Source organism: Bombus pyrosoma, linkage group LG4 (genome assembly GCF_014825855.1).
Source record: "Bombus pyrosoma isolate SC7728 linkage group LG4, ASM1482585v1, whole genome shotgun sequence".
NCBI classification, from domain to species: domain Eukaryota; kingdom Metazoa; phylum Arthropoda; class Insecta; order Hymenoptera; family Apidae; genus Bombus; species Bombus pyrosoma.
Window position 1 is genome coordinate 2,487,847 of NC_057773.1, and position 19,926 is coordinate 2,507,772.

At 36.2% G+C, this 19,926-nt stretch overlaps 1 protein-coding gene across 2 annotated transcripts in view; it reads right to left on the reverse strand.

Moving 5' to 3' along the window:
- The window catches only part of LOC122567103 (rap guanine nucleotide exchange factor 2-like), a 254,187-nt gene that overhangs the window by 180,529 nt on the left and 53,732 nt on the right, over window positions 1-19,926 (reverse strand). The window contains exons 3-4 of one of the 2 annotated variants that reach the window (XM_043725311.1): window positions 9,159-9,286; window positions 7,521-7,604 (exon numbers count right to left, since the gene is read on the reverse strand). In XM_043725311.1, coding sequence (XP_043581246.1) covers window positions 7,521-7,604; window positions 9,159-9,286 — 212 coding nt within the window. Of the gene's footprint in view, window positions 1-134; window positions 3,181-7,520; window positions 7,605-9,158; window positions 9,287-19,926 lie in introns of those variants that run through there. The other variant, XM_043725318.1, reaches the window with a different exon arrangement.

Consider the following 19,926-nt stretch of genomic DNA (forward strand, 5'->3'; position numbering starts at 1 on the left):
AAACACGAGCGAAACACCGGACAGAGTAAAACCACGAGAATTCAACACAGCAGCGACATGATGGTGGCCCATCAACGTCCTCGCATTGTGGCAAGATAAAGAATATGGTTAAAGTTAAATTAAAGGCTCCTCACCGGTCATCCTGGGTGACAGTAATGTCAGGCGGGGGCGCGGAAGGCGAGGCACCGTCTGGAGCATCCAGTTTGCCGGCTTTTTCCCTCGCTGTTCCCTTGTCTTTAAAACGGTCCAACGAAACGCTGGAGAATCACGCGATCGTGCTAATCAGTTAAATAATTCTTCACACCAACGACATCGTCACGTTCATCCACTTGTTCTAACCCTCTACCTTTCTTATTTTTCGTCTCAATTACCAACAAACTCGAATAACCACCAGACTCTCACGATTCGTACGAATGATCCACGATTTTTATATTCTACGTAGATCCGGCTATTTGATATTTAAGATTCGAAATTTAATCCTCATAAACAAAATCCAACGGCAAGTCACTGGAATCCATACGCATAATTCTTCTCACCGAATCTTTCTCACTACCGTTGCTTACAATATTCTCTCCACTATTACTCGTTTTCAAGATCCTCGATCTTTCACGATACTTTCAACCATTCCAACACCACTTTCACCGTCTCCAATTTTCCGATACTTCCCGATAATCCTCTGCGTACTCTGGATTTTCGTTGAAAGCGTATCAACTTCGCGAAATTCCGTGCCACTTTACAGCGTCTGATCCCCAGACAACTTTATCTTGGAAAGACGATCCTCCGGCAGTTTACGTCAATCCAATCTGCTGTACAAATCGAATGTTCGATCCTCTTCAAGGTTCCTTTAGGATGTTAACTACGAAGACACGTTTCCTTTTGGCAAACGAACGATTCCTTCGTGTGACGCACCCTCGTCGATCAGCTACGGGCCGTTAGCTCGATTATTAGATTTATTATGGAATACCTTCGGCTCCCTCTGAGCAAAGTTCGACTCGCTTCTTAGGTGAAAGCGAACAGGTAATTATTCAAAGGCGATACAGGCAAGTTTGCCACGTATATAGTGGATCGTGAGCTCTTGTAAACATGGACAAAGAGCAGGCAGAAGCCTTCTACGAGACTCGTTCTCGTGTCGTGGATCGAAAAGCAATCATCGATGCCACACTCGAGGTTCGTAAGTAGGCAGAGCGGTCAGCGACAGACTTGGATGCGCTGTGGCGAGAGGCTTGGGTGCCACGGACAGGCTCGGGTGCTCCCGTCTTGGCTCCGGTTTTCCTTTGCACACGGGTCACTGGTCCCCCAGGATTTCGGTATGCGTAGCTCGCGCTCCACTCCAAACGAGTTCCACGGCCAGTTCGCTTCAAGGAGTGATCTACGCGCCACTTTTTGGCGAGCGGTGAAATCCTCCTTAAGATCGATGTACGCGATTATCCAATTCTCGGTCGTTCCTATCCGATCGAACTGTTCAATGGCGATCCACTGTGCATTGGTAATTTCGATCTTTTTACCCAATACAACGGATCATTTGACTTTCTATGGTTGGGTAAGAGAAAGAATGATTTTTCACTATAGGATGGACATAGAACTTGTTGCGAAGATCGATGGATTGACTTTCTACCGTCGAACGATCTTCTCTCGAAGTAAGAAGGGCCCGCGAATGATTTTTCCACCGTAAATTGTTTACGAGAATCGTTCAATAATTTGGATAATCGTCCTCGGTTTATATTGTGCGATATATTTCGATAGAAACGAGAAGAGAGAAACTATCAATATCCGTCTCTTTTCTTATTTTCCACGATGCTGATGATTCATAGACCGGAGGGTGAGTCCTGCACGTAAAACCTTCTCACCGGTCGAATGTCTCTGGATCAAACAGAATTATGAATGACGCTTCACTGTATCTTGTCGGGAACAATCATTTCTCAATAATCCAAAGATTCGAGGAATTCGAAGAATCTATCGATCACACACAATTTGGCAGAGTTCGAAGAATTTATCGATAGTCCACAGATTCTTTACGTTATCTTCCTTCTTTCTATACGACGCAGTCAACGATTTTCCACGATGTCCAAAGATTCAAGGAACCCAAGGAAATTTCCTTAAATCTGTCTTCGTAGACTAAAAGATCAACTCGACTCGGAAGAATACAGAGGAGAAGACTTGTCTGGTTCACGGACAACAGTGCGTGATCTTTACGTAGACACGACGGCGTTTCGAGATCGACGACGATTCGCCCAGCGGGAGGGCAATTGCGTCAGTGCGACGAGGTGCGAGGAAGCCAGTGCATCCGACGTGCGTGTACGGAGGTCCAAGGGTACGCGCTCGCCGCTGTTTTACTCACGCCTCTCGAATGCTGTGAAAAGAGGATCCGCCAGAAGAGCGAGAGAGAAGGCGGCGCGCACGTGCAGTGTCGGAAAGGCCACGCTCTTTTCTTTCTTATCCCGAAAATCGATCGTTAAGACACGCTGCATCGGATGACAGACACCGGTGAACACGCGTGCACTACTGACCATCGGACAGACGCTGTATAAACACACTGCCACTGTACGCGACGATTTTGACGCGTACTTCGATTCCGTTTATTTTTTCGATTTACCTTCTTACTTTTTATCTTTTCTTATTCTTCTTCTTTTCTTGGTTCCGTATTTTTCTAATTCTTACAGAGTTTCGTATATGACAATTTATAACGACATACGCTACACGTGGAATACATGGTACCTCTCGGTTCTGAATTTATTTTAGCCGAATCCTTTTACCTTTTACTCTTCCCTATTTTTCCTTTTAAATATCGATTTCTGACGAACACGCGCTACACGTCCACGAGCGATAACGCGATTCCTCTCGATTCTCGATTAATTTTATCAAAATCCTTAACGTCGTTTATTTTTCTTCCTCTTATAGCGCTTTATACGTTGATTTTAATTTCCCATGTGCGGTAATTCAACACCTCGCGACTTTCCGTTTACTTTACCAGAATCGTTCTATTATTCTTTCTTTTTCATTTTCCCTCTCTTTTTTATATCGTTTCGTGTACGGTTCTGTTTATGATTTTTAACCAACACACGCTACATGTCCATGTGTGGTAACGTAGTTCTTCTGGAAACGCGGATGGGAATCGCCGGGATTGGAATGCGATTCGCGGGTGCAGTCGGTATTAATCGCAACACTCGCCAACCACCACGATATACTCGAGAAGACTGGAACTGGAGTCTCTCTCGGTAGGTGAGGCCCCCCTTCTTTCTCTCTTGTACGCTTTCAGTGTTGTACCCAGTGTCTCGTGGCCACCGGTGTGTCCCTCGTGAGCGTGCCACGCGAGCTAGCCTATAGAGGGGGTTCCTCGGCGTGAAAATCGATGGGGGTTCGTTTTCAGGTTTATTTGTCCCGTCCATGGTTCTTGTTATGGTAAAACGTGCAGGGATGAAGGATCCTTTAAAAAATCTAGTTATCGAGAAGTAACTGTGACTTCGATCGTAGTGGAAGAAGGGTTGACTGGCGGATGATTTATGCGACGAGATTCAAACGAGAGGGAAATTTGAAACCGCGTAAAGAGATGGTTTTGATGTTTATCGAATATCAAGAACTGAGAACGAAATATTTATCGACGAGATAATCGGAAGAACAGTTCCTTCAGATTTCTCTTTGACAGAGATTCTTGTTAAGAATTAATTTATACGGTGAACTAGATGTTTCGACTGGAGAATGCTTAAGAGTGGATATTTTCTTTGTGAATCGGGAGGAAGTTCGCACGTTTCTGTGTTAAGATTTGTTTCTTCGTTGCTTCGGACGATTGTAATAACGGAAAGTTTGTAAAATTACACGAAACAATTTTCGCTGCCGCAATTGTATCGTTAAATGCAACCTAAAAATCGATAACTACACAAATAAAAATTTCCGTTTGATTAAATGAATTCTTCTTTTCAAAATAATTTCCTTCTTGATACAAAATTCTCTTATATATTCAAAGATTAATAACATTTTCCATTGTGAATTAAACTTCTCGTAATCCCTTTGGTAGGAAATAATGAAAATCTATCTGCCAAGGGAGTCAAAAGTTTCGATGCTTGCTACAGCCCTGCGATCGAAGTGTCTCTCTCTCTCTCTCCCTCTCTCTCTATTTTACTCCGTCTCTCTTCACTGTACTCTACGTTACTCTCTATATTCCTCCTTGTCGCTCCAGAGAATCACTCTCTGTTCGCTAACTTCTATAGCTATCCTTCTCGCCTGCACGCATCTTCCCATATCGCTGTCCTTCTTCGATACACTTAGACAGCGCTCAACTCGGCTCGGTTCGTAAATTCTCGGCACGATTACGAGATGGCAGAGCCGAGTACAGGAGGGAAGATTGCGTGGAGCGAGAGAACACGCTTATCGGGTGAGTCGAATAAAGACGGTAGCGCCATGAAAGAAACGGAGCGAGTGAGTAAGCGTACGAGAAAGAATGTGGAGTGAGTAAATGTACGCTAGGTGACGTTAGCGCGAGTGAGACGAATGACACAAGAGAAAGTGAGTAGGTGAATGGGCGCGAGAGGAGCGTACGAAAAATAAGGAAGAAGGAAGATGCATGTATATTCGATGAGCAAGGAAGAAGAACAGAGATAGGAGAAAGAATCGGAGCAAAGAGTTAGAAGGGAAGGTAGCGTAGTGGTAAAGGTACTTTAACGTGGAGAGAAAGGGATAAATAGGAAGAGAAAAGGGGGCAGGGCAAAGTGAGACGGATGACGTATGGAGGGGAAGGCAGAATAGGAGTACATTAAAGAGTAACAAAAGAGGAATACAAGGCAGAAGGAAATAAAGAGAGGTAGCCGCAGAGAGGCGGCGAGAGTACAGAGAGACGGAATACTTAAAACGTAGCCACACCCGTGGTTAGTGGGCAAATTTTTCTGTTTACGTCCATGGGAGAGCAGAAACCGTGAAGCGCGAACTCGTAATCGCACGTGGGCTTTGCGTCGACGTTTTGTAAAAGTGTCTCGACGAGTAGACGGAATACGAAATCTAGCGCGAAAATGTTCAAGGTAGAATGAGTACGAAAGAGAATGTTTCCACTCGGGTATCGATGCCAGGTGAGAACTGGACAAGTTTGGTGTAAAAGGAAATGGTAAAAAATTTAGCACGCTCTGATGATTCTTATATCGGAGTAAAACAAGAGAAATGGAGGATGATCTTGGTTATAGAGTCTCGGTTGAACGAGACCACCTAAATATATAATGTTCTTTGTTTTATAATAATATATTTCTGTTTATTATAATGTATCTCTCTATATGAAAACTGATATAAAAATTAAAATTTATTTTTAAACCATACGATATTCTTTAAAATTTTTATAGAAGTAATCCTTTTATTCTGTTAACGTCAATTATTCGAAGAAAGTAAGCAAACCTAGATACTCGAAGTGCATCTAAGGCAAACAAATAAAAGAGGCACGCGTTAAACTAACGCAGTGAAAATTTGCTTTTTCTTCTCACAGTGATTGAATTTCATTAAAAGTAGATTATCTAATACATTCGCCGCAATAATATGTCCCGACGTACCTACACCATGAAGGAACGAGGTTACACGATTAATGAGAATTTCCGTGGTTCGAGGGACACAAAGAGAGAAAACTGCGACCGTAACCCTGGTACAGAACGATTTATGAGCTTGCCTCGCGTGTGTGTGATATACACTGTGATCGCGAAGTTGCAAAATCTGTCTCGTATTGCAACCCATATTTGCGTCCTACAAACATCTCGTATCAATCCCCTGTACCACCGTATGACTACAAACTTATACATTCATTCGTCTATGTTTTTTAAATATCATTTTATATCTTCGTTATCGTGAGATCTACCATTGCTATGTTGTCACGCGATGCATTTATAATAATTATCAGTTGTTAGTTCTTCCATTAAAAGTGAAAAATTGTAATTAATTGCAGATAATTTCTCTGTGAAACAAGCAAAGGAAAACTGGGTTGCAGAGGATTGAGGTTACTACTAGTTGTTCTGCAATTTTTTTCATACATGCTGTGTATAAAGCTGGATGAGATAATTACGTTATATAGTGGATTTTATACCAGATAACACATTACATAGATGTATACACGCGTGAAATACTTAGAGTTAAAAGATGTTTTTCAAAATATTTATGAAATACGGATTAATATTGAAAATAGCAGATAGCAATGTATTCGGTTACTCCATGTAATCTACATATTATATCATGCTTCCAATCTTCCTTTTGTAAAGTTGGATAAAAATGAACAACTATCTAGTAATAATTATCAATAAATAATCAATGATATATCTTTCTTCGTATCCTACAACTTTTGTCATCTTCTTACACAGTTTCATAAAAAAAGGTTCAACCTAACGTATGAAAGAAATTAATATGCATAAATTTAATCGGCGACAATATAATTTCACAAAATTGTGTTATTAACTATACACTCGCAGTAGTAGTATCAATAATTCAAACTCTAAATATCTAAAATTACCAGCACTAGCATACCTCTTACACTATTAATGTTTTCGAACGATTATTAATGTAAACGAAATGAAAAATTACATAAAAATCGTATATATTTTTCGTACACCCGGTACACGTACAAAGTCTCCATAGATATACGTGCCACGATCGATTTCTATCTCGGCAGCTTCTTCGCGTAAAACGAATTCGGTATGGCTATGATATTGAAAACAAGAGAAAACAGAAATAGGAAAGAAATAAACGTGACTGGAGGGATATCACGTGAAATACACACGTAGTGTCTTAGTCCAGTTGTTATATCTTATCATCGTACCATAAAACTATATCGTATTATTATAACGTTAGATTTATAACATTGTTAAATAACGATATTCTTTTTATAAATATAAAATTTAATCGATATTTATATTTAGTACAGGGAAAAAAGATAGAAGGTTGTACGAGATATTTTTAATAATTTTCTTATTAAACCTTGTTGATTTACCAATTGTAAAACAAATTGAATAGATCCAACAAGAATAAAGAAATTGGCACGAAAAATACCAAAGTATACGATCAATCTTGTATTACAATGGAAATCCCACCTAATTGCTATAAGCCAGACGATCGGTTGATGACTGGATCTACGAGGTGATTTTCAGGGGCGATTTATTATGGACGCGCGATGAAGTCCACGGATGAAATTACAAATGCTGAATTATGATTACAATAACAGAGATTTATAGTCGTCGTCGTCGGTGCGTTCCAAAACACAGTCACGTGAATTTATCGTGTACCAAGAGTTACGAGTGTTGCATTTGCAATGTAAATCTTATGTGAAATTAAGGCAAACCAACCGAGCCGGAAGCCGTTTAAATAAATCAAGCATAGTCGTTTGTTCGACACGAAATTCACTACTTTTCTATTTCGTTTTGCGTGTGATTATAAGTGATAAAATTGACGAGCAAATATCGAAGAATAATAAATAAAAGGGAAGATATTATTGTACGAGGTTCGAGATTGTGTATGAGAGACTGGAAAACAAGTTAAAAATGATGACGATGTGGAGATTTTCTTACCTTGAACGAGGCAGAAACATCGAGCCATCGATGAACACAGAACCGGACAGTAGTATGTACCAGCTTGTGGCCAATTCGCCGGTACTGAAAATGATTCGAATTATATTTTATTTTACTCACTTGCTACTACTAGAATTTATTTTAATTAAATGTAGATTTAAGTCGTACATAAACATATCGTTACAGTTTGGATTAGATTTAAGGTAGATTACTTGAATTTATTTTATATTCTATACTTTACACGATAAATACCGTTAACGATCTTTATTGCGTAGAATATAAGATATACAGTAAAATTAAATAATCCACCCTAAGCGCATTCTAAATCGCTAAAATTATTTGTCATTATGTCTACCGTATATATGTCTTCATCTAAAGGAAATTTATTGTAAATCGCAAAGAAATAAAAGTTGAAAAAAATTGTATATGAATATATTTCAAAGTTGAAAATACACGTAAAATTTGAGTGTATTAAGTAATCGAGAAATGGAAAAGTTTCTTTTTGCAATAACGAGGCAATAATAATCATCAATTAGTCGTAAAATTCTCGTTTCTGTAAGTGACTGCACGCACCGGAAATTCGCGAATCAGAAAGTAGCAAGTAACTAACTTTACAAATGCAAAAACTAGACTTGTTATAAAATACATCGTTATTCGTGGTAAATGCATTCCTCGCATTCATAAGTGTATGGATGAAGGTATGGATTATTATATATCAATAAAATGTTTATGGCATATAATAATAATTAATTTATCTAAACGACAAATTTATTCATAGAACCTGTTTTCGATAATCTTTTTATACAGAAATAAGTTAGATTTAAGCAAATCAAGAAACATATTACCATTTATAAATTGCGGAAATATCCAATGTACGCTACCGCCATCTTGACAGTCAAGTAAATAAATTTTCTTATGAAATATAAACTTCTCAAGATTATACATATATTTATAGAAACAGTAGTTTACTGAACAAATATTTCAAAAATTATATTATGACTAACCGAATTAAGAATTAAATATATAATTTGCATGTACTTTTGTCGTTATATTGAAATGAAATATGACGGAGCACTCAATACGATGGATTTGTAAGACATCTGCGTTTCAAAGTATTGTTAATACCAGTGTTCTATATTTTATAACTTTATCTTAATACAAATTCAAGATCTAAGTGAGACGCTCGTTCTACTTGAAAATCTTGTTGCATTATATTCTTTTCCCTCCAAGGTAAAATATGTTTCCCTTTCACTAACGAACACGTCCAGTTCGTTCATTAAAATCGCGGGAAATAACTAAACGTCGCAATATCTAGTGACATCTTTGATCTGCTTCTACGGTACTCTAGTTTACTACCAGAGGTAAGAAAGAAACACGTCGATAAAACAGTATCGAACATGTATGTATAAAAAAGTTGTCGATAAAGAAATTTTCTACTACATTTTTATCACGACATATGTATACGTATTTCAGATAACGTAGAGAACTTTTTTACGACAAAAGTACGAAATAATTCCGCGAGATCAGTACGAGCGCCAATTCAAAAAATTGTTATTACTATCGCACGTAGGTATGTACTGAATTCGAAAATAGTTTCGATGTGAAACGTAACGACATACAGAATGAAATAGAACTTACTAATAGAGTACGTGATTCGCATGGTGTCGTTCGTATCGTACAATTTTGCAAAGCCCACGGAGAATGGAATCTCTGCACGGCCGTAACGCTTCCAGACCCAGCAGACCATAGTATATGATCTGCAGATCCTAAAATAGAAAAAATAGCAATACGTAAAGTACAAGAAACAAATAGAATTGTGTTATATACGAAAATATAAATAACAATTTTATTTAGCAGAAAATAATTACGATAAATTCTTATTAAATAAGTTGATCCGATATAAAAAATATCAACAAGTAAAACACTTATACAACTGTAATAAATTTGAGCAAAAATATGAGTTGTCCAATCTTTTTCCTTGACTGTTTTATTACGGGCAGCGAATTTTATGAAATAAAACATAAATACTACGTATCAAGAAAAGGAAACATGCGATATACTTCGATCACAAAATACATAATAAAACAATTCTAAAATGGCTTATAAATCAATATTTCCAAACTTTTTACAATCTCAACCTTTTAAATGCTTACCACCGGGAAACCTCTGAACGGATTGAAATGTTATATTTATTCGAACAATGTTTGCAGTATAAGCTCGAAGCATTTCACATTCAGTAACTGTGAAAGAGCTTCTTCCAAGCTGAATTACCGTGTTTATAAAGTTCTCGCGCAAGCGTACTTGTCAGAAGTGTAGCATTCGAATTTACAGCTCGTGATCAACCTATCGGTGGTAAGAGCGAGGCAATTTACAAACTCGAACGAGGCGCGCGCCAACGCAATTGCCTCTAATGCGACCCTAATGTGCCCTGTTATCGTATACTATGATCTCTATGCTATCGTTATCCAAATTGATCATCCGAACAGTGCTTATTAACCGCGTTGACACGACGGAGCAAATTCAATAAAGTGATCTTTTTTTCTCAACGTTCTTCTCTTCCTTTCTCTCCTTCTTTTTCTTTTTTTTATACTAAATATCAATTAAATATATTTATTTGTTTTAATCTTTGGATACTTTTGTAGATAATTATTTACACTGGCAACGTCCAGATCAAAATTATTTAATATACATAGATTGATTATATATATTTATCTTTTTTAAATCATCTTTGTTTATAAATGTGCAACGTAGATATTTTTACTCAAAGCAGATTTACTTACATTAAAAAAGAATGGGAAAAATGTAAATTATCTATAATTTTTTGCGCTCGAACTTAAAAAAAAAAAGCAGTACAAGACGGAATATCATTGGTCTGATAGAAAATATAAATTTTGCGAAACGTTTGGAAAAACTTGTACCATGCATTCGACTATTTTGAAGGTAAACTAATTCACTCTGTAATTTCGTGTACAAGGTGCCATATGCAACTGGAATTAGTTTTATGCAACGGAGCGTTTGAAAGACCAGTAGCATGATTTTTTGTATGGAAACCTGTATTTTTAGCTTTTTATCCTATGCTTACATTAGTGAAATTCTACGTCGGATATATTTGGATTAATTAAACAACTATATTTTTCTACACACATTGGAACGTATTAAGATATTTGCGCACCTTTATCATATAAAACATTTTGGAATTTCCTAAGCATTATCACGAGACACGACCGCCATCGTTAGATTAATCAAACTTGAAAACAATTCTAAGATGTACATAGAAATTACAACAAATTTATTGCAAACATAATTTAGTAAAAAGTTAGTATACAGAACGAATAATCATCTTAAATTAAAAAATAACAAGCATTAGTATAGTTCCACTAAATATTCAGATTTGTTAATATGATTTTTAATATTTTACAATTTCTATATGTATTTTCAGATTTGTACCAAACTTCATGCATGTAATTATGATCCAGTCTCATAACAGTGCTAATGAAATTTCAAACTATTTCATGTAACACGCATAATATAATCATAAAATATATTCACAAGTGTTCGAACGCTTTCGCGGGCCTGTGCCAATATTCATTCTATAACGTGTTTCGTTCCGTATCTTTCCATTTTTCCTTACATTTCCTCCAAATCTAACCGTTTCGAATATGACAATGCAAGCGTGTCGCAATTTGTCTCAATTTCACGTGGTACTGTGTGCGACGAGAAGTTCTATCAAAAGTCCAGATTTCAGGCGATTTTCTATTCGCGTAATACGTTTCCCACGGGTTGCATTCAACGGGACGTAATTAAAGTCGGTCGAAAAGTTAATATAGTTGAATGTACTTCCGGTGAGGGCGTAATAGCCGAGCGTATTGTGGGACCCGTGTATTGTTCTCGGAAATAGGCGACAAAAACGAAAAATAAATTACAACTGGCTTATATTTCGTGTCCTTGAAATTATCAGAAAAGTAACATTCGCGAAATGTAATGATCGAATACAAAAAGAATCCTCTTGTTCGATAATTGAACATAGAAGGAGACGAAGCGTGGATCGACGATGCAAGGGATCGAAAAGGAGCAAGGATTCAATTTCCACGCTTGATTTGCTGATGAGACGAGCAGAGGAGACTGGTCGATCGACTTTCCATAAGCAAGAGCCGAGAAACTTTCATCGATGTGACTTTCAAATTCGAACAACGAAGGTGAATTAGCGAATTAGCTTCTTTCATACATATTTAACCAAAAGGAAAATATTTATTCTATTTTTCTATAAATAGTACGTGTATGCATATCTTTCAGCAGAGACGATACACGCGTCTTCACGTTTTTCAAACAATTTTTATGATACTCTTCTAAATGTATACGCTAGTATAGGACGAATTTATTACTCGAACCAATAATATTAATAAATCGACGAACGACGAGTCGTGGGTCATAGATTTCTCTGTTACAATTTTACATTGAATAAGACAATTGCATAATACATAATTCGTAAAACTTGAAACATATTCTAATTGTAATCGTAATTTGTTTGACGACATATAACGTACAATGTACTGCGAAATAATATTCAGATAGAAATTCCAATTGCTTCAGTAAAAAGAAAAAGAAAAGAAAAGATGCTACGAATTTTTCAAACAACCCTATAATTTTGTACGTTTTACGCGTGTATAATTTTACTAACAATATTCCGTAGTTGATTTGTGGAAGAGGGCGGTGGTCGTTACGATAATTAGAGCCGCAACGCGCGACGTGTATTATAACGTGCATCGACTTTCGCGATAATCGATGTTACGTGATTAAGGCCGCGCGGCGTCTTATCAGGGCCGAGAAGGTTGCATCCTCTTCTACGAACGCAATTTAACGAACGAGCAGTTTAGACAACTTCTCAGATCGTTAGTTTCAGATCATCCCCTTGGTGAACTGGGAATATTCCAAGGTTCTCCTCCTAAACTTTAGACAGTCTTCCGTGTATTTCGATCGTAATACGATTACTCTGTTGTTTACGACATATCAGGAACGAAAGTTTCGCAAGAATTCTGACATATTGATATTTGATAAATTTAGGAAGAATTTTTCGATATTAATTCAAATTGCTATAGGGTTTGATAACAATTGTTTGACACGGGTATGTAACAGAGTTCAGTAAGAATTTTCTTTCTGATATTAGCGTTGAGTTTAATAAGAATTCCGTGATATTATCGTTGAAGTTAACTCCTAACTCAACTTCGAAAGCAGAATTTTGAATTTTCATTTGATTATTACAGTGCAGCGAATAATCTTGCAATTTCCAGCATTTGAGTTAAAGATATAAAGAATCAGTGATGTAAGGTTAAAGTAAATAGCCTGCGTAATATATTTTTCCATGTATATACTATATGTAAATAATTGTAATTAAAATTGCACGATGACGATAAAACAGGTAGAATCATATTCATATAAAAGAAAACTTAAAAGGAGTTTGATAATTTCAATTTTTAATAAATAAAATTGTCATGTACCGAATGAGATACAGAGCTCTACGGAAATCTATAGCTCACTCTTAATATCTCATTTTGACATATTAATATAGGGATTAATAAAAATTCTATGGTATTAATATACAGTTTAATTAAAGTCTGTAATATAAACTGTGATTTAATGCAGAGTTTAATTCTGCGATGCTGATAATACGGTAGTGCTTATCCTGTTTATCCTGTTTAATGTATATACTTTAAGTAAAGAGCTTCATTAATTACTGTGAACAAAGCTCTCACGTTTTTGTAATTCTTTTACGATTTTACTCTTGGGCAATAAACCGTCTATTTCTCTCGTATAACTTTGTTGTACGATGTTACAATCAATACAAACACTCGTGGGATTTTACGCTGAATGTTGTTACGTCACTTCTGTTGCTCAACTTGGATAGGATACACAGCCGAAGCGTTTAACTATGGCAGCGTAATTGGATGGAGTTCGTGCTAATTGTATCGCAAACGAGTATGCGACTTAATGCGTTTTCATAAAACGATCTTTTAGAAGCTTGCTGATTCGTCTAACGTTAAGTAGATAAGAATTTCGTAGTAAATAGTACTAATTTGAAATGTAGAACCCGATAATTAGCGTTAGGGATGAGAAATTGAAAGTTAGAAAATTGAAATTCGAAATAAAAAATTTCAGATTTAAAATTCAATGAGTGAAATTTGAAATTTTTATTCCATATAACTTCAACCCTAACAATTTCGACTTTAATAACATAGGCTGGCTCGGAAGTTACTCGTTTTGTTTTCTACGTACATATGTTGTGATAACATCATGTCAGATCCCTAATCGAACTGATCCATCTGTTCCAACGCATGTTTAAATCCCTACTTGCAAACTTCGTGGCGCCGTTTCGTCTGGATTGTTTGCAACGCAAGTCACAATCATCGTTAATAGTTCAATGGAATATAGGCAAACTCGTGGATCGTTTACAATTTAAACGAAACGAAATGGAAGCGAAGAATGCTTGCTTGATTTTTAGCTTCGAAGCGTGTTCAATGCACTAATCGTGTCAATCCATTTACAGTAGAAGAATCTTCGCTAGTATTTTTTAATAAATAAATTACCTTTTGAACATTGGTTTGAACATATTTTAAAGACGTGTTGATCAACGAACAAGAACTATTGATATACTATGCAATAATTTACGATATGAGTGTGACCATTTACGATATGAAAACCTTTCAATACAATGTCTATATAAGATTCTTATTGTTAGTATACTTTTATGAACTCGATTTACTCAATTAGCATACTTTACTTGAACTCAAGTGACTCGAGTAATGAGACCAAGCGTACAAACCTGAAAAAGATATTTCAAGTGAAATAAACAACAGGTTCACGCTGTAAACGAATTACCTTGAACTTACTAATAACTTGACTAATCCAAACAAAGCAAGAATTCACTCATACATGAAGAAGATAATAAATTCCACTACAAAAAGTCTCGTCACAAAATCACTTAAACGTCGATATCTACCATAACATCAGCAACGCGTTAAAAAAGTCAAACATCGAATAATTTACTAATAATCCATTCACGAGAAAGGTTCCATCTCAAGCAACAAATTACTCGAGCATTTTCTGCGGCTCTTCGAAGACCTTCCCATCGAACCAATTCTTATTGCAAGAATAGCAATATTGATTTTGTTTCGCGTGTATTGTAAAAGCAAGATTGCAGAACGCTGGGCTATCGAACGTAATGCCCGTCGATTTATGTAATCCCCGAAATTGCCGCTCCAAAAATATCATAAAATCGGCTTTCCTAATGTATCGTAATGGCTGCGCTGACCATGGTCGCTGGTGCCAGTCGAGATAAAGGACCCCATAGAGGACTTGTACGTTATCGTTTTTGCTGCAACCTAAGGCAAGATAAATGCGTATTTCAGGAAAATCCTAAACCAAACTCCCCAGTTTGAGACGGTTGGACGAGTTAAAATGGAAGACAATGGAAGAAAATATGCTGCACAGACACTTTTTCTTACCAGACTATCGTACTGTTTCTTGGTAGACAGATAATCGGACGGAAACAGGTGACCACGAATAAAGAAGCTGCTCTTAAACGCGCTTATCGCGTTTAACTTCCCCTCGAGTCGAGGATTTAGATCATTTGAATTTAAAACAAAGCTGCTCTCCTTTCGTTTCAACTTCCTTTCCGCTTAGTGTATCGTGTAAAGTCTGCAGGGAGAGATAGTTTAGGTGAATTATAACCGGCTACGTTTAGGAATAAATCAATGAGAATTAGATGATAAAATAAGGATGGAAAATTCGCTGATCCCAATTTTAACATTGGGACAGAGATACTCGATATTCTTTTAACGTAAACGTCAGCCCACTAAATTTACAGTTTGATTTAAATTTTTATATTTGTAGCAGACAGATTGTAGACGTTTGTACAAATTTTTACGATAATAATTAAAGAATGTACCTATTTACTTTCATTATATCATGTCGATTCTAAATATCTACGTAGAATACAATCACATGTAGTCGCGACTTTGTTAATAATTAATAATCAAATATATTACTTGCAACGAGTGGAAAAATTCAAAGAAATTCAAACGTCTATTCTTCACCACTAAAATCGTATTACAAAACAAAAATTCTCATTTTTTTTTATCCTTGTTTAGTCGTTGCTTGATTAATTCCACGAGCTTTCCAGATAACAAATCAGGCTCCATCCCAAATATGCAAAAAATTTTATACGAAACTAGGAATGCAATTTACTCTTTTAATCAATCAAAAAAAGCGCGATCCGCCAATTGTTTCGAGTTGAGCGTGGTATCGATCCCGCCACGAGGAACATCGCAAATTTTTCGAATTTCCAAAGTTCGCTCTGTCGAAAACCACGAACAGACAGAATCGTGACAGATTTTAACACTTCGTTGATATCGTTATATCGAATCACTGAATTGTAGATTAACTATAAATCAAATGGACTGAATTAGGTGTAACATCTGAGTATTTTATTTTAATTTGGACCCTGTGCTGTGTGCGTTAACTACTAGCACGCGTGAGATATACAGGTGTTATGTTCTATCTGCGCATATCATCACACAATGGAATATCTCATGAAGAAGAAGACATCAGACAGATGTTATAAAAGTTGTTTAACACAGCCGAGACATAGTATAGGTCTTTTCGCATTCTTCTCAAGCATACAATTTCAAAAATATATATATAAGAAACTTTGTATTCGGACTTCCAAAGTTAAAATTACCAATAACTAAAATATATACATAACTTGCATCAAAGAAATCAATCACGAAAGTGTCATGAAAGAAGAGAAAGAAACTTTTATCCTTCTCATCCATACATCTTCTCTTACATTACTCAAATCTCTAAAAACGTTGTATCGTTGTAAACCTACAAGGTTTTTATGAAAAATTCCGTCTTAGTTATTTTGACCACTTTCATAGTTTTCGTGTTAACAGCTATTTGAAATTGTGAATATAAATATCGGTAACCTGAAAAACACGGTCATTTTTCAATGTTGTTTTCTCGAAACCATTTTCATTTATCTTTCGTTTGAATTTTGTACATTTTACTAAAACATGATTGAATGCCTACAGAAAATACCTGTAACTAAAATATTCTTGACAAACGTACGCCTTTCTAAAATTCTTCTTTTGTTTTCCTTTTCAAATTTGTGCATGTTACAAAGAAACGCGGACAAAAATAATCGTATACGTATTATTAAAATGCCTAAGTTCTTTAAGTACAAACGGTCTGAAGAAATGCGTCTAATGGTAGAAAACTCCTTTAAACGCAGGAAAATAACAACGTGGCGAGCGTCAGGTAGAAATTTCGCGCTCTGACAAAGGGTAAATACCTTTGTAAACCACGAAAACTTGCGAATCAAGGTTTTGTACGGCGCCTGTCGGTCTCCGAAGCGGTTTCGACCACGTTTCGCTTCTCGATCCGTTGGCTCGCTCTTTTTTTGCTCGCCTTTCCTACGAAAAGTGGAGCGAACACTGGACGACCTTCACGTACGGATCGTATGAACCCACGTTGCGAGACGTCTCGTAAGATTTTAAAAGGGGTTCCTCGTGTAGCCGCGTAAATATCAATTATTTCAACCCTCCGGGAGCATCGTAACGGTGAAACAAAATTTCTATCTATTATGGAACGGAGCAGTTCCCTGTATGAAGATGGATTAGGACTGCTCCATCTGACCAACGAGGGTCGTTTGTGTGTTTGTGTTTTTTTATTCGTTCGAAACTGTAGACACGTACTACGGGTCCTGGTGCGATCAGCCTCCTATCGATTCCATTGCTTCGTTCGATATTAATCGGAAAATGAGTCGAGTTGAAAGTGGTTTTTGCTACTGAAAAAGTTGCTTCGTGATATCGCGAACGTGATGTGTGCATTCGAACCTGTTTTCGAAAGGAAAGCCAAGGGACGAGTTTGACTTGAATTTCTCGATCGATCGGAAAATTATTTAACGATGAAATTTGAAATGTCATGGATATTAAATGATAATATCGTAAATAGTTGCACACTATTATACAACGTGCTATGTAAATTTTGTAATATGTTCTTTTATTAATATTTTCATTAAACTATGTCAGATGTGATAAACGAAATTGAATTTATCATTTCTATATCATAGAATTTTGCATAATGTGTTATGCAAACGATTATTACAAAATTCTTTCTCGTGATTTTTAAATTGCATTCTATACCTATGTCGATATTATGTGTATTACATGAAAATGTGTGTCGACTCAGCACACGAGATAACCTTCGAATAACATAATATTTGGATAACAATTTGTATAAATAACAATTTGTATGGTTAACAATTATTTGTATAAATAACAAATAATATATTTTTGACGATGTGGTAAAAAATTGTGTCATCCATCATATGACATCATAAGACATTGCAATTGCAGGATATTTATGATTCTTTCGTAAGAGTACATATTATGCTTTGCTGTTAACGCTACGAGATCGCTAGACCCCAATTCAGAATTATGCGTTTAATCTCACGGGTTTACCTCTGAGTTTATCCGAGCGTATTTCGTCCAAAAAGTACACAGTGAACGTGTTATGGTAAGTAAATCGTCACGGTAGATATAGATACAAAAACACTGAGGGAGTGGTTTTATTAAGAAACATGTACTTCCATTTCATAGATTAGAATTTTTGTAGTAGCAGTAGTATACTATGCAAATGCAAGTATACTATATACGGCTAAAGATGTAGATCTGTACCACTATCACGGAACAAATCGACAATCTGAATCAAGGAACATTTAATTAAGCTCAATTTAAAAGGAGGGAAGGTATGTCAAATTGCTCTAACGATCATTTAAATGCAGCACAGAAAACCGTTTAATTATTTTCTATATTCGTAATAGTTTATTTAAATGCACATTAACTAATGGCAAGTAATTACAATAAAGTAGTAATTATAACGAACTTCTCTAATTACCATATGCATCATATTACATGCGTGATACAAGTTTTTCGACAAATTACTGAAAAAGTTGAAACTCTATGTGATATTATTGGAAAACTGGATAGAGAAAATTCCACGTACATTGCCATTTAAGAAAGAACGATGGTCGAAGAACTGATCTTTTTATTTAAAATAGTATATGCTGGTGAAAAAATTATAGCGTAAATTATGATTTTTATACAAACAGGAACAACTAAAATATCCACGGAAATAGCGAACTTCGAAGTGATTTTCCTCCAATAAATTATTGGGAACAATACCCAAACCTAATTTCAAAGTATAAATGTGAGAAGCAGACATCATTAACGTACGTAACATGCTTTTGTATCTAAAATTTCCCGATAGATAATGGACCTTAAAAAATAATAATAAGATATTTTTAAAGGGAGTTTGCGAGGTAAATGAAAGGGCAAGTAACCTAGATATTATTCGAAACTCATCTTTACACTCGCTGTCATGAATAAGCCTTTCGTTTCAGGAAAAATGTCGATCGTACGCTTGGCTCGTGGAATAATGCTAGAAGAAAAAAAAGGGAGAAAACGTTCTCAGACGATCTGTGTACACGTTTCAACGCGAATGAATTGTTCTAGGGACAAAACACAGTACACTCATTCTTTTAATCGCTCGTACGTCGTACACACGGTCGCTTCGGAATATTGCTCTTCAACTTTCTAAATATTTGTTACCAGCTACTGAACTCATACTCTCGTTTGTTTTTCCTCTCTTTCCCATGATACGGTATAGCTACATACATATGCTTGAAATCGAACATGCACGTACCAAAAACGAAATAAACGCGACCAGTCTATCGAAATAAAAAATTTCAACCATCATGGAGAAAAAAGAAATATACGTTTACACGTGTTTTGGCATTTGAACGAAAGTTCCTTGAATTTTATTGGATAATACTTTATTGGCTATCGTCGTAAACTTTAGATGATGCGTAATATTTAAATAATGGCTGCATTCGCCCCTCAGAAAAAAAATGTTATAGCGTAAATTTTATTTTATCATATAATTTTGATTTGTGGCACCGATAAGGAACTCTCAAGAGAATTTGATCTGGAAGGATACGATCCTTCTGCATTATAAAGTAGGAGCAAATGCATCGAGGAAAATTCTTTATGTTTTATCGTATTTCCTGCGTTTGCTATATTTGCTATTTCTCTAACTAATTTGTATATTAATGTGAAAAATCACGCGTACTAACAACGATTCTTGTCATCGATGTTTCTTCGAACTTACAAGAACTCGAGTAAATTAAAGATGATTCAAAGAACATAACAGTATATGTATCAAGCGTAACGTTCAAAAAAATGTGGATCCTTGTAAATTTTCAACAAAAGCACAAACTCTTCTTTTCCTCTAAATGCTAAATACCTACGGTGATAAAATCAACGATCGTGCAGCCCACCACGGAAACAAG